Here is a 21617-nt window from a genome sequence, read left to right on the forward strand (position 1 = left end):
TCACAAGGGAGGTAATTCACGAAAGAAAAGGAAACCACAGGAAGCACAGGGCTTCTGTTTCCGCACGGCCAAACTTCGAGAATAAGAAAAGAACCGGAAGGGTTCCAGAATGCACTGACAGTTTAAAATAAACCACACTGGTCCTTTTTAACTTTCACGGCTGACAGATCTATATTACAGGGGCGCAAACACGTGCTCAACGGCCATAAGAATTTTAAAAAATAGAAACTAGAAAGAGGTAGTTTAATAAGCCGTAAATCACAAAAGGCTAGGGTGCCGGTGCAACTAGGCTATTTTATTAGAAATAAAGCTGGTTAAAACCTAAGCGGCAGAACGCCTGTGAAGCAGTGGCTAATCCATACTACAGAGTGACTAGGATAATTAACTTCTGAAAGGTGACAACCAATTTTGAAAACTAGTCATTGTATAATCAAATTGCAGAAGGATTTTCAAGGGTACGCTCAGGCACCACCTTACATTCCATAAAATGAAGCACCGCCTATGAATTCACACGCTAAGAAAATGAAAGGCCTCCCATCATTCCCTTTTAAAACACTGAATCACAGCAAGTCCTTCTAACCCCAAACGACGATTCCAAGACAAAGTTCCAGGAGCAACTGTCTCAGTTTATATAGACCCAGGGAAGGGATCTTATTGGTAACTAAGGGGAAGCGTGACTTGTTGCTATGAAGAAATGAGGCAAACCTATGGTAAGCTATTACTCAATAGAGAGAAATATCATCCCTTTACTTCAGAGCCATCTATGGGAAAAGGAAGAAAACAGTATAATTCAATGCCTAGATAGCGTAGTATGCGAGACCATCAGTTAGGTGGTGGAGGTGTAATAACCACAGTATAGCAAGGAGAGGTAGCTCATACTGTTTACAGAAGGTGGAGCTGACCAAACAGATATGAAAGGGGGAGATTCGAAACCCATCGCTCTATTATTATTATTATTATGATTATTATTATTATTATTATTATTATTATTATTATTATTATTATTATTATGGATGAGAAGTTATTTCGTGATTTAATATGAAACTTGAAACTTGGACCAGTATTATGTAGATTCAGTTCATCAGGCTTTTTATTTCTTACTCATTATGACGTATCATGAAGACAATAATTCCCTGAACTAACTTCAGAGTAGGTTAGAAATGTTCAATTATTTAAACGTTCGAATGACACTTCCATCCGTGGAGTATTCAATATTCAATAACGTACATTACATTTAACTTCAGTGTGCGACAATTCATCATTTGTATGGCTAAATTTTGCTTTGTAGCAAAATGTTTAGATAAGTTTAATATCTTTAGAATCCCTGAGGCAGTCAGACTGCCCATGTTTTAGAGTAGCCGGGCTATGGAACCGCAGTATGAAAGGAACACACTATTGTTTTCGACCGGTTGCCCTTCCTGACGTCAAAGAACTTGGATTAAGAATCTCTTTTACAACTTCTAACACGAGAATCGGGATTTTACAGCTAGATGCACTTCTTAGATTTTAAATCGCTCTATCACGAACTATTGTTTTACAGCCGGATGCCCTTCCTGACGCAAAACTAAGATTTTAAATCGCAAGAATTTGTTTTAAGACTAGTTGCCCTTCCTGACGCAAAACTGGCAGTATCTAGCCTCTTACATCATACACTATTGTTTTCGACCGGTTGCCCTTCCTGACGTCAAAGAACTTGGATTAAGAATCTCTTTTACAACTTCTAACACGAGAATCGGGGTTTTACAGCTAGATGCACTTCTTAGATTTTAAATCGCTGTATCACGAACTATTGTTTTACAGCCGGATGCCCTTCCTGACGAAAAACTAAGATTTTTAATCGCAAGAATTTGTTCTTAAGACTAGTTGTCCTTCCTGACGCAAAACTAGCAGTATCTAGCCTCTTACATCATACACTATTGTTTTCGACCGGTTGCCCTTCCTGACGTCAAAGAACTGGGATTAAGAATGTTTACAACAAGTTGCCCTTTCTAACATGAGAATCGGGGATTTACAGCTAGATGCTCGCCGGATGCCCTTCCTGACGGCATAAGTTGCCAGGATTTGAATCGCGGTATCCATCATTGTGTCTGACTCGCATGTATGAAAGCTCACGCGTATTTTTTTTTTTTTTTTTGCTGAGATATCATGCTACTTCCGTTCGCCAGCTAGAGCGGAAACTCGCAGTACTGCGTCTATTTCGTCTTACAACTTGGAGGAGACAACATGTGTACATATAATTTATGACCTTTCACCCCCAATATTTTTTTAACATGTAAGTATGTAGTATCTCGCAACATTCTTATCCGTGTGTGTATCAGTGTTCTAGTCGTGTTGCAATTACTAAGCGAGTGACCCGAGCGAGTTGGCTACGCAGTGTGCTTTCTTGATTTTCGTATGACATATATCAGTGTATTTGCAATTACTAAGCGTCTTAGCGGTGCGATGAACGAGTTAGCTACGCGGTATAGATTTTTTTTATTTTCGTACTAAGCAAATCATTTGAAGTGTTGCCGAGTTAGCTATGCGATATGTGCACAGTGTGTTTTTGATTTTCATACGAGGCAAGTGATAGGCGAGATAGCTATGCGATATGTGCACAGTATGTGTTTTACACTAGGTAAATCATTGAAGTTGTACTTTTGCTCTGAACACATCAAACAATGTTCTTACAGTGTTCGATTATAGTCTTGCTATGCTTCAATCTAATTTTCTTAGAACAAAGGTATCCCCTAACATGTTGTATCGGATCACATGTTAAGGTTAACGACATCGAGTGCAGTGTTCGATTCTAGTCTTGTTATGTTTCAATCTAATTTTCTTAGAACAAAGGTATCCCCTAACATGTTGTACAGTGTTCGGTTCTACTTGTTTAGTGATCTGAACACATCAATCAATGTTCTGATCACATGTTGTATCGAGTGCAGTGTTCAATTCTAGTCTTGTTATGTTTCAATCTGATCTTCTTAGAACAAAGGTATCCCCTAACATGTTGTACAGTGTTCGGTTCTACTTGTGTAGTGATCTGAACACATCAATCAATGTTCTGATCACATGTTAAGGTTAACGACATCGAGTGCAGTGTTCGATTCTAGTCTTGTTATGTTTCAATCTAATTTTCTTAGAACAAAGGTATCCCCTAACATGTTGTTACGTGTTCGGTTCTACTTGTTTAGTGATCTGAACACATCAATCAATGTTCTGTTCACATGTTAAGGTTAACGACATCGAGTGCAGTGTTCAATTCTAGTCTTGTTATGTTTCAATCTGATCTTCTTAGAACAAAGGTATCCCCTAACATGTTGTACAGCGTTCGATTCTACTTATGTAGTGTTCTGAACACACCAAACAATGTTTTAATCACATGTTGAAGTTAACGACATCGATTTCAGTGTTCGATTCTAGTCTTCATCACTTATTTTGTGTTCTGAACACATCAATCAATGTTCTGATCACATGTTGTATCGAGTACTGGCTGTCTCATAAGGAGCTATGTATAACCGCCATCTTGCGTCCGCCATCTTGCGCAAGCATCCTTAGGGGTGGGGGCGTCTCTAGCCATCTTGTGCAAGGATCCTTAAGCCGCCTCACAAGAGCAACCACCATCTTGCGCAAGCATCCCTAGGGTGTCTCATAAGGAGCCTTATATAACCGCCATCTTGCGCAAGCATCCCAAGGGCGTCTCATAAGAAACTATGTATAGCGATCATCTCGCATAAGCACCTTTAAGGAGTCATGTATAGCCACCATCTTGTGCAATTAGCGTCGAGAGATGGCTGCTGTAGAATTTTTCTTTTTAAATTATCCGCCACCATTTTTCAACTAAAGAGTGTAGCACTGAGGTTTGCGATGTAAGATGGCGGATGACAGCTGACAAAAAGCGCGTGAGTTTGTTTACTGTACAAGAGCACGTGGAATTTGCCGCCACCACAGTTCAAAGGTATCTAGCTAAAGATGGCAGCACGGTGCTCTCTTGATTAAAGATGGCGGATGACAGCTAACAGAACTTTTCAAATTACCCGCTACTACAGAGAGCAGCACGGTGCTCTGTGGATTAAAGATGGCGGATGACAGCTGACGAAATTACCCGCAGCGCAGTGCTCTATTGATTAAAGATGGCGGACGACAGCTGTCAAAAAAGCACGTGGCTTTGTTTACTAAACAAGAGCACGTGGAATTTGCCGCCACCACATTTCAAAGGTATCTAGCTAAAGAGTACCGCACTGATGTTTGTGATGCAAGATGGCGGATGACAGCTGTCAAAAAGCACGTAGAATTTGTCACCGGCACAAAGAGGGCAGCACGGTGCTCTCTGGCGGTTGACAACTGTCAGAAAAGCACATGGGTTTGTAAAGCGTGTAGAATTTACCACCACCACATAGAGGGCAGCACGGTGCTCTCTAGATTAAAGATGGCGGATGATAGCTGCACGTGGCTTTGTTTCCAAACAGGAGCATAAAGAATTTTTCAAATTGCCGCCACTACATTTCAAAGGTATCTAGCTAAAGAGTGCAGCACTGAGGTTCGCGATGCAAGATGGCGGATGACAGCCATGACGTACCACATTTCAAAGGTAAGTAGCTAAAGAGGGCAGCACGGTGCTCTCTGGATTAAAGATGGTGGTTGACAGCTGCACGTGGCTTTGTTTCCAAACAAGAGCACGTGGAATTTGCCGCCACTACATTTCAAACTAAAGAGTGCAGCACTGAGGTTTGCGATGCAAGATGGCGGATGACAGCTGTGAAGTACCACATTTCAAAGGTAAGTAGCCAAATAGGGCTGCACTCTGCTCTCTAGATTAAAGATGGCGGATGACAGCTGCACGTGGCTTTGTTTCCAAACAAGAGCATAAAGAATTTGCCGCCACCACATTCCAAACTAAAGAGTGCAGCACTGAGGTTTGCGATTCAAGATGGCGGATGACAGCTGTGACGCACCACATTTCAAAGGTAAGTAGTTAAAGAGGGCAGCATGGTGCTCTCTGGATTAAAGATGGCGGATGACAGCTGCACGTGGATTTGTTTATCTCACGCTAGTGAGGTTAAGTTGGTAGCACTAAGGTTTAGGCCCGCCAAGATGGCAGCACTGCCGATGACAGGTGACGAATTTTACATCTACTACGATAAAGAGGGCAGCACAGTGCTCTGTAGTTTAAAGATGGCGGATGACAGCTGTCAAAAAAGCACGTGGCTTTGTTTACCACGCGCTAGTTAGGTTAAGTTGGTACTACTGAGGTTTAGGCCCATCAAGATGGCAGTACTGAGGTTAGCGATGCGTTGTTGTCTGTCAAAAAGCACGTGGCTGTCAAAAAGCACGTGGCTTCCTTTATCTCGCTCTAGTTAGGTTAAGTTGGCACTACTGAGGTTTAGGCCCGTCAAGATGGCAGTACTGAGGTTAGCGATGCGTTGTTATCTGTCAAAAAGCACGTGGCTGTCAAGAAACACGTGGCTTTGTTCACCTCGCGCTAGTTAGGTTAAGTTGGCACTACTGAGGTTTAGGCACGTCAAGATGGCAGCAGTGAGGTTAGCGATGCGTTGTTGTCGATGACAGCTGTCAAAAAGCACGTGGCTTTGTTTACAAATTTAAATCTCCCGCCAAAATTCAAAATTCCCGCCAGAATTCAAATTTCCTGCCAAAATTCAAATTTCCCGCCATAATTCAAATTTCCCGCGGGAGGAGGCGCCAGAATCCCTGTATTATACTACTTAGCGGAATTATATTTATCGTTTCATCATTTACAATCATTCTTACATCAATCGTCATAACGAAGTATTTTGAAGATCATCTTATTGTCTTAGCTTTTCTACTGCATGTTGTGTGAATCAAATATAATCCTGTGGTGCACGGCGAAAATTAACACAGACACGAGCCCTTTGAGCCTCCGTGGCTGAGGTGGAAGGACGCCGGCCTCTCACCGCCGGATTCCATAGTTCAAATTCTCGTCAATCCATGTGAGAGTTGTGCTGGACAAAGCGGAGTCAGGTCAGGGTTTCTCCTGGAACTCCGATTTTCCCTGTCATCTTTCATTCCAGCAACACTCTCCAATATCATTTCATTTCATCTGCCAGTCATTAATCAATACCCCAGAGTAGTGCGACAGGCTTCGGCAACCGGCACAGTTCCTATCCTCGCCGCTAGTTGAGGCCTTCATTCCTTCCATTTCTGACCAGGTCGAATGACTGGAAACAAGTGAGGATTTTCATTTTCACGAGTCCGTTTGACTACCAAAAGTTCGGATACATGTACTAATTTTTATTAATGAACTGTGACAATTTACTCTCCCGTAACTAAACGATGGTTTACCAGGGTGTCTGTGAGATAAGGAAAATATTTTTTCTGCTGGTTATTAGTAGCATTTGACGTCAAAATAATATCTTACTTCAAAAATAAAAATATGAAGTTGAAAATATGATGTTTGTAGCAGAGGTAGTGCTTATTTAACGATAAAAACCTTACGGCTTTGCTGACACACATTCCAATATTTTCCAGTGTGAAAACGTTCTTGTTCGTAGAACGTTTTCATACATATTACGCATGCATAGCAGCTGAAGCATGGTACAGCGGGTAGTATAAGTCAAGAGGCAAACGAACTTACTACCTTCAATACAAACATCCACCCTACTTCAACCTCCTCCCTCGGAAAACAATTTGCTATTTTTTTTAATTCCCGTTTTATGAATTGCTGACATACATCCCCACATTCCGTAAGGCTATTTGTACTTATCTCCGTGTATTCTGTCAAAATAGGGCTAATAACTTCGTAAAAGAAAATACAAATTGATTGTGATGATGATGATGTTAAGACGCCGGATATTTGGGCTGCAAACTAATGTGGTAATTTTGTAACTTGTTTGGTTACCAGGAAGTGTCGTCTAGCCCTTTCTTCCACGATGTTCGGTAGCGAGAGTAACATACATTCAAGGGGTTCTGTGGGCCGTACCCCTAATATTTAACTTATACAAAACTTTTAGCATAACCGTTGTACAGGCAGTTTTGTAGTTGTGTCAAATTGTTACTCGCTTTAGTAAGTTTGCATTCTATCCTATTACTGACTGACAAACAGAAGCGTGATTATGATGATGGTGATAACAAAAACGTGATTGTTTTTATGAGGAAAAATTAAGAAGTAACCGTCCCCAAAATTCGACGTTTTAACTTTTATTCAAATGATAACAAATCATGCTATGGATTGTATTAAGGGGGCCAACACCTTTGACCGAACATTAATGCGATTTTTCAATTTATTTATTTATTTCGTTTAAAATTGCACTTTTCTCTTTATAACAGTGCAAAATTGTTGTTATTATCTCCAATACTTTTGGAGTTATGACCAAGAACATGAAGCCCTGTCATCCAAGCAAGCCCTTTATCGGTAAGTTCGTTGCTCGTTTCCCGTAAATTTTGTCTTTCAGAACCTTTTCCCTGATAACTCTGAAAGTTTTTAAGATGATTTTTGGCATGTATATTTCATAGAAGAGAAGAAGAAGATATAATAGAATTATTGAGCTAGCTTCATTAATTAATTTTAAAAAATCCAATTTAAATTAATGAAAAAATTTACTATTTGAAAATAACTCAATGAAAAAGATATTTATACTTGATGGACTTCAGTGATTCTAGTACATATTGTATATATAACATTACTAATGATAATAAAAAAAGAAACATAGAAAAATATTCATGTGTTTGGAAATTATCAGGGAAACGGAAAATTGTGGCCATGATACACCGCTATTTTGAAAAATTATATATAATGGCATAGGTTTATATTATTTCTAAATATGGAGGCATGTTATTAAAGAATACTGTGTTTGTCATACTAAATTTCCTTTTAGTATTCATTTCGATTGCTGCGGAAAAATAAGTTTAACACGCCCCATATTTCTATGTTCAAAGGTGTAGGTCCCCCTTTAAGATATCAGTCAATCAATTCCTATCTTGTCGCTGCTAGCAAAGGTTCGTGTCTTCTGCAGCTCTCTTCATTAATACTTGAGTTACAAAATCTACCCAGGTCTTAATATCCTCCAAATATTCAAGCACCGGAATGACCTGCTAATCAAATAATTCATTTGTCTGTCTGTTGAGGACTATTTTACAAGTTACTTCATGACATATTATGGACAATCAGTTTCTTTTACCACTTAGTGTGGCAGTGAGAGGATAACGTAGAAATTATCAAATCAAAGTAGATCGAACACTTCTTCCTATTTGCCAGATACTCACGGTCCTGGTGATGCTAGTTATTGCATGATGCACTTAAGGTGGAAAGAGAGCGAAAGAATAATATATAATCCAATTTCTTCGACGCATAAGCTCCCTCTAGTAAGATATTGCCATGCCCAGACACGACTCCATGCGAGCTCCGCAACGTTCAATATCCTTAGTCAAGCTGTCAAATGCAGTCTGTGCGTTTGCTAATACTGGCCCGCAAAACATGTACCACTTTTTTTAATCAGTGTGTTGCGGGATAGTATTTTAAATTATCGCTTGTATTGATGGTGCTGGTTATTTTAAAAGCAAGAACAGTGGAATTACCAGATTGTCTTCACGGTAATAATAGGTATATAGGAAGAGGTCCGAAAAGGCATAAGAGTGAACCACGTCGTATCCATTGTAAGTTTAACGCCGTCGGGGTCGGAGGAGAAGAACAGTTGACTAACAGAGGGCAGATGGAAAATATAAAATAGAGGAGTCTAGAAATGTAATACCAGTTCCCGACTGGGGTTTGCCAAAGATGTTGACTCACAAAAAAGATGAAAATATATCTCTCTCTGAGCCCTAGGTTTCTTTTCTACTTTTATAGAGTAATAAATATTGTGAGCAACTGCAAATGTGAGCAGGCAATGGTATGGAGATACACGGAGTTAAAAGCCAGGTTGTGAGTTTCACTAATATGAAAAGTCTTCTCAGTTTTAATTACTGCGTTGATGGGGTGAACGTTCCTTATGGGGATCGCTGCAGGTACATAAATGTTAACATAATGAAAGATCTTAAATGGGGTAAACACGTAAATTGTATTGTAAATACAGTACAGATCTCTACTCATGATTATTATAGTAACGATGTAAAGGATGGGGCGTATAAGTCTGTGGTAAGATCCTCATCAGGATTGCTTGTTTCGGAAACCGGAAAAATTCAAAGAAATGCAGCTCGATTTGTCCTGGGTGCTGGGAAAACCTGGGAGTACGGAGACGAGCTGCACGACTAAGTGGTATGTTACGAGCTGAGCTATCAGTTGAGAGAAGGCGTGGAATTAGTAGAGGAATACGTTTGAGCGGTGTCTTCAAAACTAGGAAAGATCACAATATGAAGATGAAATTTTAATTCAAATGAACAAATTGGGGCAAATATTCGTTTATAGAAAGGGGAGTTAAGGATTGGCATAATTTATCGAGGGAGAAGTTCAATAAATTCCCAAATTCTTAGCAATTAGAAAAGACTATGAAAACAACAGATATGCAATACGCCACCTGGACGACTGCCCTAAATGCAGATGATTGATTGATTGATTGATTGATTGATTGATTGATTGATTGATTGATTGATTGATTGATTGATTGATTGATTGATTGATTGATTGATTGATTGATTGATTGATTGATTGATTGATTGATTGATTGATTGATTGATTGATTCATTCATTCATTCATTCATTCATTCATTCGTTCATTCATTCATTCATTCATTCAGGCATAATGATAATATTATTTTCATAGCGGTGCCATTATATTATCAAAAATGATAGCGTAATAGTCTTCCTTTCATTCTTTCTTTCATTCTTTCTATCTTCTTTCTTTCTTAATCCGCTTACTTTCCAGGGTTGGTTTTTCCCTCTGACTCAGCGAGGTATCCCAACTCTACCACCTCAAGGGCAGTGGCCTGGAGCATGAGACATTGGGTTTGGGGATACAGCTGGGGAGGAGGACCAATACATCGCCCAGGCAGCCTCACGTGGTATGCTGAACAGGGGCCTTGCGAGGGAATGGGAAAATTGGAAGGGATCAACAAGGAAGAAAGGGGCTGTGGCCTTAAGTTAGGTACCATCCCGGCATTTTCCTGGAGGAGAAGTGGGAAACCACGGAAAACAACTTCCAGGATGGCTGAGGTGGGAATCGAACCCATCGCTACCCTGTTGACCACCCGAGGCTGAGTGAACCCAGTTACAGCCCTCGTACTACTTTTCCAATTTCGTGGCAGAACCGGGAATCGAACCCGGGCCTCCGGGGGTGGCAGTTAATCACGCTAACCATTACACCACAGAGGTGAACAAAGCGAAATAGTACTAGGTGAAATTAGTAACTAATTACCATACGATGAATGCTGGTAGGTATATTAAGAATATTACTTGAAAAAAAAACAGAAGAGAAAATACTCGGTGTGAGTATTTGTGTAATGGTGTTGGTGTTATAGAAAATCTTAACTGGTGCAATATTGTTTAAACAGGGACCACATTGAGAAGGAAGTGGAGTAAGAAGGAATTTTAGGAGTGGAGGGGTATCGAGAAAGGGGAGAAGATTTCAGTTGATCGTATTGATGGGATTTTTGATAGGTTTTATAACGTAAGGAACAGAGACGTTTGAAGATCAAAATGAAACCCCGCAGCCTGTTTCAAACCGGTGAGGAATGGACTCAATGAAGGTCCCATCTAGAGACGAGGATAGGAACTCTGCCGGCTGCCGAAGCCTGTCGCACTCCTCTGGGGCAATGATTGATGACTGAGAGATTTAATGAAATTATATTGGAGAGTGTTGCTGGAGTGAAAGATGACAGGAAAAATCGGAGTACCCGGAAAAACCACCTCTGCGTAGTCCAGCACAAATCTCACATAGAATGACTGGGATATGAACCACGGAGCCCAGAGGTTAGAGGCCGGTGCGCTACCGCCTGAGCCACGGTGGCTCAATGATGTCTGAGTGCTTTCCAAATACACTGACTGACAGAGCAAATGCAACACCAAGAAGGAGTGGTCAGAACTTCATGCCAATTGCAGGGTAGACTGACGTCACTGAGGTATGCTCATGATGTGAAATGCGCCGCTGTGCTGCGCACGTAGCGAACGATAAATGGGACACGGCGTTGGCGAATGGCCCACTTCGTACCGTGATTTCTCAGCCGACAGTCATTGTAGAACGTGTTGTCGTGTGCCACAGGACACGTGTATAGCTAAGAATGCCAGGCCGCCGTCAACGGAGGCATTTCCAGCAGACAGACGACTTTACGAGGGGTATGGTGATCGGGCTGAGAAGGGCAGGTTGGTCGCTTCGTCAAATCGCAGCCGATACCCATAGGGATGTGTCCCCGGTGCAGCGTCTGTGGCGGAAGATGGTTGGCGCAGAGACATGTGGCACGTGCGAGGGGTCCAGGCGCAGCCCGAGTGACGTCAGCACGCGAGGATCGCCGCATCCGCCGCCAAGCGGTGGCAGCCCCGCACGCCACGTCAACCGCCATTCTGCAGCATGTGCAAGACACCCTGGCTGTTCCAATATCGACCAGAACAATTTCCCGTCGATTGGTTGAAGGAGGCCTGCACTCCCGGCGTCCGCTCAGAAGACTACCATTGACTCCGCAGCATAGACGCGCACGCCTGGAATGGTGCCGGGCTAGAGCGACTTGGATGAGGGAATGGCGGAAAGTCGTGTTCTCCGATGAGTCACGCTTGTGTTCTGTCAGTGATAGTCACCGCAGACGAGTGTGGCGTCGGCGTGGAGAAAGGTCAAATCCGGCAGTAACTGTGGAGCGCCCTACCGCTAGACAACGCGGCTTCATGGTTTGGGGCGCTATTGCGTATGATTCCACGTCACCTCTAGTGCGTATTCAAGGCACGTTAAATGCCCACCGCTACGTGCAGCATGTGCTGCGGCCGGTGGCACTCCCGTACCTTCAGGGGCTGTCCAATGCTCTGTTTCAGCAGGATAATGCCCGCCCACACACTGCTCGCATCTCCCAACAGACTCTACGAGGTGTACAGATGCTTCCGTGGCCAGCGTACTCTCCGGATCTCTCACAAATCGAACACGTGTGGGATCTCATTGGACGCCGTTTGCAAACTCTGCCCCAGCCTCGTACGGACGACCAACTGTGGCAAATGGTTGACGGAGAATGCAGAACCATCCCTCAGGACACCATCCGCACTCTTATTGACTCTGTACCTCGACGTGTTTCTGCGTGCATCGCCGCTCGCGGTGGTCCTACATCCTACTGAGTCGATGCCGTGCGCATTGTGTAACCTGCATATCGGTTTGAAATAAACATCAATTATTCGTCCGTGCCGTCTCTGTTTTTTCCCCAACTTTCATCCCTTTCGAACCACTCCTTCTTGGTGTTGCATTTGCTCTGTCTGTCAGTCAGTGTATAAAGGAACCCGGGTAGAAAGCAGTGGCTGTGCGCTATCAGTGTCGTCTTACTGAGCATGTGGCCTTGCGGTTAGGGGCTCGCTGCTGTGAGCTTGCATTCGGGAGATAGTGGGTTCGAACCCCACTGTCGGTAGCGCTGAAGTTGGTTTTCCATGGTTTCCTATTTTATACCAGGCAATTGATTGATTGATTGATTGATTGATTGATTGATTGATTGATTGATTGATTGATTGATTGATTGATTGATTGATTGATTGATTGATTGATTGATTGATTGATTGATTGATTGATTGATTGATTGATTGATTGATTGATTGATTGATTGATTGATTGATTGATTGATTGATTGAGGCATAATGAAATATTACCTTAAATAAGGCCACGGCCGCCTCCATCCTACTTCTAGACGTTTCCTATCCCATCGTCGCCATAACACCTATCTGTGCCGGTGAGACGTATAGCCAATTAATATATCTATATATATAAAGATTTTCTTTTCGTCTGCAAAAGCCGCTGTTGAAATTTTACTGCTTAGAACATTGGCCGGTAAGTTTCTGCCATCTAAGGTTCAATATTGTGCGAGTAAAGAATTCGCTCTGGATGATGTATGTGCTGCTGGTCAGTGTATCTCCCACAACATTATCATACAGAGATTTTTGCACGGGTAACGACGATCTTATACTATACTAGTTGTAGTGCCCTTCGCTGACGAATAGCATGTGCAAAGATACTTGCCACCAGTATTCAGGCGAGCCGTTTTAGTCGGGGCGCAGCAATAATGCCATCTATCGGAGATGAGTGGTAGCAAAGGAGACAGAACACAACAAAGATCGATGAAATGTTATTGTTGATCAGTTTCATGAGCTTTCGATATTGTAAGCATTCGCATTTAGTTTTATCTAGTTGCTGTGACATTAGAGCATCTAATGAAAAGGGAGTCCTTCCTTCTTTCATCACTCCCTCATGTCGTATTCTTCAAGCTATTGTTTCTTTATGATTTTTCCTTGCCGATATGAACCGATGACCACGCAATTTTATACTATAAGACAATCGTGACGAAACCTGTCGCCAGTTAACGCTACAGAACAATATTTCCATGTAAGCAATGCTCAGCGTTGATATGACATATGCAACAAAAGTCTAAATTCATCATTATTCATAGTTGGTACGATAGAACGATATAAGATATAAATGACCGGAAATGTTATCTCTACAACTTTCGTTGTGTAGTACTTTTCAATAGGACCAGTTACATAGGTACTTAAAAACTAAATTTTACGCGCCTTCCCCCAAACTACCATTTTATCCAACATGAATAAAATTATTATAGCCTAAATTGTAGTGCCATCTTCCTGACTTTACATACCGATTTTAATTAAATCCTGTTCACCTATTTTCTCGTTTTTCGGCGTTGAAATGGACTTGTAAAAAAAATGGAAATTCATGAATATATCTGTTATAATAGCCGGGACGGTAAAAATATACAAGATATGAGTGATGAGAAATTTAATTCTAATATAACTTTAGTTACGTAGTATTTATCGATAGAGCCAACAATAACATAGATATTTGAGAATTAAATTTTTGGTCTTCACCTAAACCACCATTTCACTCAGCGTGAATATAATTATTTATAGGCTAGGCTGTAGTGCCTCATTCCCCTACTTTACATACCGATCTTCGTTCAAATCTATTCAGCCATGTTCTCGTGATGGGCATACAGACAGACAGACAGACAGACAGACAGACAGACAGACAGACAGACAGACAGACAGACAGACAGACAGAGAGAAATGACAGAAAAAATAAAAAGTGCATTTTCTTTTTTCTGTGAACACGACCGGTACATAAATAACATTATTTTTTAAATTCTGCAATGTACAGACAAAACTCTTATTTTGTGTATAGATAGATATGGAGGTGGCCCGCTGTTCTCGGCATAGTTTGGATTTCAGCTGAGTATTACTTCATAATTCAGAGATATGTTCAAGAAAGGTTGCGTTTCTTCGTTCTTCATGGTTGTATAATTTTCCTAAAACATTAAGAGAGTATACTAGGAAAATTAACAATAAAGGCTACTTCAAAAAATCATCTTGTCTCATAGCTAAGTTCAAAATATTCCAATAGTTTCTCGTTTCCTGCTATGTAATCAGTTTGCAATGCAGGTTATTTCTCTTTCATTGCAGGAAGCTCAAGAATCTATCTCAGATCGTGGAGAACTACTGGTTTCTCTCCTGTACAACGAGAACCTGCACAGACTAGCGGTCACTGTCATAGAAGCGCGGAGGCTCAAGGTATGTAAAGGCGTTTATCCAAAATATTTCTCAAATCACATTCATTGTGTACAAACAATCACGTATTGTTGAAAGATATCCACATTGCATGTCGTATATTTAATAGTTTGCTTAAAGAAATCCATAACACATATTTTAATATATATAGCCGGGATGAGTGGCTCAGACGGTTGAGGCGCTGGCCTTCTGAACCTAACTTGGCAGGTTCGATCCTGACTCAGTCCGGTGGTATTTGAAGGTGCTCAAATACGTCAGCCTCGTGTCAGTAGATTTACTGACACGTAAAAGAACTCCTGTGTGACTAAATTCCGGCACCTCGGCGCCTCCGAAAACCGTAAAAGTAGTTGGTGGGAAGTAAAGCCGATAACATTATGTGCTTGAGAATACTTAGAAACCTATAAATTTAAACAAATTCAATTCATTTTTTGATTCCTGATATTTAGGCTCAAACGATTAAATCCTTTATTGTTTAGTCAAATGAAGAGTCCTCATACCTTGAAGTTCATATTTTGGGTCCTCAGCCTGAAGACTTGTAGGATTTCCTCAATTCCATCATCAGTTGTCATAGATAGCCTAGTCGTCACAGAAGAATGAACCGCACCATCAGCAGCCACGGTTTTCCTTGGTTTCGAATTTTTGCGCCAAGCTGCACCTTAAATAAGACAATCCACTTCCTCCCCAGTCCTTGGTTTCTTACGGTATCGTCGCCTAAAATATGAAAGTGTTAATGCGTCGTTAAAACCTCTCGCAAAAATAAAAAAGAGGTGAAGCTCCATTATCCTATGTGAGGCCACATTTTCCCACCAAGAAGAGTTAACTGGTACTGCTACCTCGGCATATCATTAATAAAGTGTCCAACTCATGATCTTAATATAATAAAAATCTTCCGGGCTATTATGCCGTGGTCCACTCCTCTCATTTTGTCAAGATGTTTCGACTACTGCTGCAGTAGTCATCTTCTGTGGCGTCGTGTAAATGCTCTCTCCTGTATCCCGCTAGAGATTGCCAGTAGTCGAAACGTCTGGACGAAATGAGAGGAGTGGACTACGGCATAATAGCCCGGACGATTTTTATTATATTGACACCGGCCGTGTAAAGCCTTCATACTTTAATTCATGATCTTAAATTCACAAATTCTATCTCGACTGTGTAGGTCGATTTTCGAAGGATGGTCAAAAACACTTGACACTGCATTTCATTGTTGTTGACATGTTAAAGATCTCAGTGTCACCAGAGAAAACTAAAATTTAACTAAGCTACAGTACCCGTTGCACTCGAATTCCACATTCTTTGCTAGGTAGCAGCACAATTGGATTGTCGAAATTGGTAGGCTGGTCACCTAGAAGGCACCACTCAGAAGCTACAGTGAGTTTCTCTCATCGGTTTCCCGGCAGGCGCATCCAGCTTATCTGCCTCCCGTTGACTCATCACTCCCCGTTCCACGGCATAGCAGCAAGGGCAGCACTTCACTCACGTTATCCGTGCATAACATGAGATAACAATTAAAAATAAGAAAATAAGAATTAAGAAAATTAGTAATTAAAAATAAAGATTTTTTATTTTGCTGTTTTGCTTTACTTCGCACCGACACAGATAGGTCTTATGGCGATGATGGGATAGGAAAGGCCTAGGAATGGGAAGGAAGCGGCCGTGGCCTTAATTAAGGTACAGCCCCAGCATTTGCTTGGTGTGAAAATGGGAAACCACGAAAAAACCATCTTCAGGGTTGCCGACAGTGGGATTCGAACCCGCTATCTCCCGGATGCAAGCTCACAGCTGCGCGCTCCTAACCGCACGGCCAACTCGCCCGGTAGAATTAAGATAATAAGCTCGTACCTTATGACCGGAGATATTCGAAATGTTCTCCTCCTGCATCCACACATTTCTTGCATCGTCTTAGGAAACTCTGATTCACACTCATAAGTTCGTCTTCCGTAATTCAGGCTATTTCTCTCCGGATATGTATGGTTTCAATTTTAATATTTTCGTAGCCCACCATTTTGAATTCTTCGAAACCCCTCTTCTTGTCGAAGACATCTTAGGGATTTTGTAGGCGTATGTTCTAATCTTTCTGCGATTTCATTTACATTTTCCTCGTTAAGTATACGTTTCTTAACACTTCGCTTATTATCGAGTAAAGAACCAGTTCCTCTCAATTTGCTTACGAGTTTCCGCACGAACTCTCTATATGGAGGGCCTATACATGGAAATTGTGTAACAAACTGGCTATTGACTTCCCTGCGAGACTCTGTTTTCACATGGTTATCGTACATAAATACCCGTTCCCCTACCGTGTACACATGTGGAGGCAATATGAGAATTATACCCCGGTGTAACACTTCACAACTGGAGAACAGTTGGAGCGACAGATCAACATTTTTATCACGTTCTGAGCACGGACCTGAACTGCGAAGTGCGGGCATTCCCGTGCTGTCACTGCGCTGTGTAACGGAAAGTGGTGAGTCAACGGGAGACAGATAAGCTGAGCGCGTCTGCTGGCCAACGGATGAGAGCAACTTACTGTAGATGAGGTCATACAATAATATGATAAGATGATTGAACTCCATAGCTAAGTACCTCTCCGGAAAATCTATTTCTAAGTTTCTCGACCTCTTGACGGGGAAACGTACCCTCATACTTTCAGATGAATCAAGCCCGCCTTTATTGCCTCAGCTAAGCACCACTCACTTAAGAATGTTAGCAGACTCAAATATACAGCATGCATGGTTCTGGTGTTTGCTGAACTGGAAAATACCTTAGTCAATAACAATGAGTATTTCCACAGCTTGGTGAGCAGATTTTCGATGACATCATCAGTTGTTAAGGGAAACCACGGGAAAACATCTCATTTCTCTACAAGATGCTTTACATCACAACGACACAGATAGGTCTTGTGGCGACGGTGGGATACAAAAGCGCTAGGAATGGGAAGAAAGCGGCCGTAGTGTTAATTAACCAAGCGGGGTGTTCTGATTACCCCAGGCTGATTTTTCCCTGTAATCATTTGACCTGAAGGGCTACACACCTGTGGTTTCATGACTTTTTCCTAAAACGACTAAAAATGAATTTACACTCGCGGCCGACCATTTTCTTATTGTTATTAAATGACGGGATATATTGGTGGGGTTGTGAGACTACCTCGTTTGGTATGAAATGTCTCATTTGTCAGAAAAAGTTTTACAAAATATTTCTCTCCTTCATCTTCGTTATTTCATTTTTACATCATTGAATTTTACTCTACACCCATTATTTAACTCATATACACACTTTGTTATCCGTTTATTTTTATTTTTAGAATTTACTTTACGTTGCTTCAACACAGATGGGTCTTATTGAGACGATGGGAGAGGAAAGGCCTACGAGTGGGAAGGAAGCGACCGTGGCCTCAATTAAGGTACAGCGCTAGCATTTGCCTGGTGTGAAAATGGGAAAAACCGAAAACCATCTTCAGGACTGCCGACAGTGGGGTTCGAACCCACTATCTCCTGGATGCGAGCCTCACAGCTGCGCGCCCCTAACCGCACGGCCAACTCACCAGGTGTTATCTATTTTTTTTGTTACTATGGTTGAGTTGAATTAGACGTTCGCTGTTGTCTTGAAATAACATTAGTATAATAGATACCAACTGCAAATAAGGATGCCGAAAGGATTATCTACAGATGGAATTTTGAAAAATCTAGACAATTCCAATTTCAGTGACAATACTATATAAAGCTATTTATTGGAAATGATAGAATCTGAAAACGAACATTACAGTAAATCACAAAATTGTATCGGGGTAGTCGAAACACCTCGCTTGTTAAAATAAAGTTGTGGAAAAGCATGGCAACGGGAGGTTTAAGGAGCAGCCCCAGAATTTGCTGGTGTAAAAACCACGGAAAGTCTGCCTCTGTGGTGTAGTGGTTAGTGTGATTAGCTGCCACCCCCAGAGGTTCGGGTTCGATTCCCGGCTCTACCACGAAATTTGAAAAGTGCTACGAGGGCTGGAACCGGGTTCACTCAGCCTCGGGAGGTCAACTGAGTAGAGGGGGGTTCTATTCCCTCCTCAGCCGTCCTGGAAGTGGTTTTCCGCGGTTTCCCACTTCTCCTCCAGGCAAATGCCGGGATGGTACCTAACTTAAGGCCAAGGCCGCTTCCTTCCCTCTTCCTTGTCTATCCCTTCCAAACTTCCCATCCCCCCACAAGGCCCCTTTTCAGCATAGCAGGTGAGGCCGCCTGGGCGAGGTACTGGTCATTCTCCCCAGTTGTATCCCCCGACCCGGAGTCAGAAGCTCCAGGACACTGCCCTTGCGGCGGTAGAGGTGGGATCCCTCGCTATGTCCGAGGGAAAAACCGACCCTGGAGGGTAAACAGATTACGAACGAACGAAAAACCACGGAAAAACAACATCAGGACTGCCGACAGTGGGAGTCGAACAATGTTCAACTTATAATATGGTTTTGTTTATGTCAAATTTCATAGAACCCTGTCTTTTACATTTTTTAGCGTGTCTGGACAAATCCAATTCGCAAATCTCTACCCTATGCTGTTTTACTCTATATGGCTTTATGAGGCTTTGTTCTCACCCAGATCTTAATTATATGGCACTGGAAAAATATTTTACCTGCTTGAAAATTTACACCTTCGCTGTGAATATTACAATGTTTGAAACTTCTTTCACCCTCATCTGTACTCTATAATTACTTCATAATGGCCCGGGAAATTATTACAGAAGACTGTATTCCAAGGACTTCCATGTTCGAGAATTTAATTAAGAACAATAATCAATTAATACTAATTACATCAACGTACGCGGGACCTCCACATCAAGTCAGTCTGTTGCTGAGAATCAGATTCTTAAAGGGGATCTATTGTTTGGAAAGATGTTCGTTCACTGAGTCACAGTCCGACTCGTTGGCTGAATGGTCAGCGTACTGGCCTTCGGTTCATAGGGTCCCGGGTTCGATTCCCGGCCGGGTCGGGGATTTTAACCTTAATTGGTTAATTCCAATGGCCCGGGGACTGGGTGTTTGTGCTGTCCCCAACATCCCTGCAACTCACACACCACACATAACACTATCCTCCACCACAATAACACGCAGTTACCTACACATGGCAGATGCCGCCCACCCTCGTCGGAGGGTCTGCCTTACAATGGCTGCACTCGGCTAGTAATAGCCACACGAAATTATTATTATTACTGAGTCACAGAGCAAATGTAAGAAAGTGAAGACTACTCTTATGGCCTAGAGGTCAGAAGGATGTAGTGGTGGAGCCTTTCCTCGCCTCCAGCATGAACCAATGTAGTTAGCAAAAGTCTCGCTCCAGCTTTAACGCAGAGAAAGTCCTCCAATGGATAAAATCACTCAGAGAGTTAGATAAACAACTGTATAAACAGATCAGGAAGTACGGAATAAAGAAAACAGCTTTGCCACTATCGTGGACATTTACAAAGTCAAAACCCGTCTTCAATTAGGCATAAAAGTCGTGGCGCATTGTCTCGGGACGAATTCACGGTGTGTTCGGCAACAAATGCTGTGTCCGGCTATCGGTGGAAAGGCGGAAAGCCAACGCTACATCATAGAGAAGGTCAGTGACCCTGTAGACCTCACCTTGAGTGAATGTCTCGCGTACGACCATGGCTATCAACACTTACTGTGTTGGTTAAATGATCATTTTTTACCATTGACAGAATCGTTCCAAGACCAAAAATGCATATGAAACTATCAATTTATTTGTTATAATCGTGTTTTTAACTTTTTTTTTTTGCTAGGGGCTTTACGTCGCACCGACACAGATAGGTCTTATGGCGACGATGGGAAAGGAAAGGCCTAGGAGTTGGAAGGAAGCGGCCGTGGCCTTAAGGTACAGCCCCAGCATTTGCCTGGTGTGAAAATGGGAAACCACGGAAAACCATTTTCAGGGCTGCCGATAGTGGGATTCGAACCTACTATCTCCCGGATGCAAGCTCAGAGCCGCGCGCCTCTACGCGCACGGCCAACTCGCCCGGTGTGTTTTTAACTCTTCCACATTGCACTTATATTAATGTGACGTTGTCTGACTCGTTGGCTGAATGGTCAGCGTCCTGGCCTTCGGTTCAGTGGGTCCCGGGTTCGATTCCCTGCCAGGTCGGGGATTTTAACCTTCATTGGTTAATTCCAATGGCTTAGGGACTAGGTGTTTGCGCTGTCCCCAAAATCCCTGCAACTCACACACCACACATAGCACTATCCTCCACCACAATAACACGCAGTTACCTACACATGGCAGAAGCCGCCCACCCTCATCGAAGGGTCTGCCCTACAAGGGCGTTAACTGCAAACTGCAGTCTACTGGACCACATTATTATTATTATTATTATTATTATTATTATTATTATTATTATTATTATTATTATTATTATTATTATTATTATTATTATTATTATTATTATTATTATTGCAAGTTGTAGTTCCTATATTATGGAACAAGTTACCCTCAGAAATGTCACACCTGAGAACAAAATACCAACTAAAATCACACTCACGTTCATAAAAAGCAGAACACCTTGAAAGATTAGAGATAGGAAGTTCACATTCATAGAACATGTTCATTACTATGTTCTGCAGAAAGAATTGGCATTTCAGTCACCTAGGTTCAGCATGTATCGTGTTGCCTAGTAGGCACTGAGTCCTCCATGGGCACTGGTAACTTATTCCATGCGTGATGGCATCGACGCGTATAAGGCGCGAATGGCGTCCTGGGGTATAGCCATCTGTGCTGCATTCACCTGGTTCCACAGTTCATCCTTGGTGGTTGGCATTGGATCACAGCTCCGCACCCGTCGTTTCACCATATCCCACACATTTTCGATTGGCGACAAGTCCGGTGATCGGACGGGCCAGGGCAACAGTCTGACATCCTGTGACAACAAGAAGGCACGTGTTCGTGCAGCAACATGTGGTCACGCATTGTCCTGCTGAAATATGACGTTTCAGGTGTCGTGCGGAAAGGG

The 21617-nt window shown here is 42.2% G+C and overlaps 1 protein-coding gene across 1 annotated transcript in view; it reads left to right on the forward strand.

The window, feature by feature from the left end:
* Window positions 1-21617, forward strand: part of LOC136873678 (synaptotagmin-15-like) — a 451745-nt gene that overhangs the window by 385493 nt on the left and 44635 nt on the right. The window contains exon 7 of the mRNA XM_067146793.2: window positions 14537-14644. Within this exon, the coding sequence (XP_067002894.2) occupies window positions 14537-14644 (108 nt within the window). The remainder of the gene's footprint in view (window positions 1-14536; window positions 14645-21617) is intronic.

The sequence above is a fragment of the Anabrus simplex genome, chromosome 1, assembly GCF_040414725.1.
Source record: "Anabrus simplex isolate iqAnaSimp1 chromosome 1, ASM4041472v1, whole genome shotgun sequence".
Taxonomy (NCBI): domain Eukaryota; kingdom Metazoa; phylum Arthropoda; class Insecta; order Orthoptera; family Tettigoniidae; genus Anabrus; species Anabrus simplex.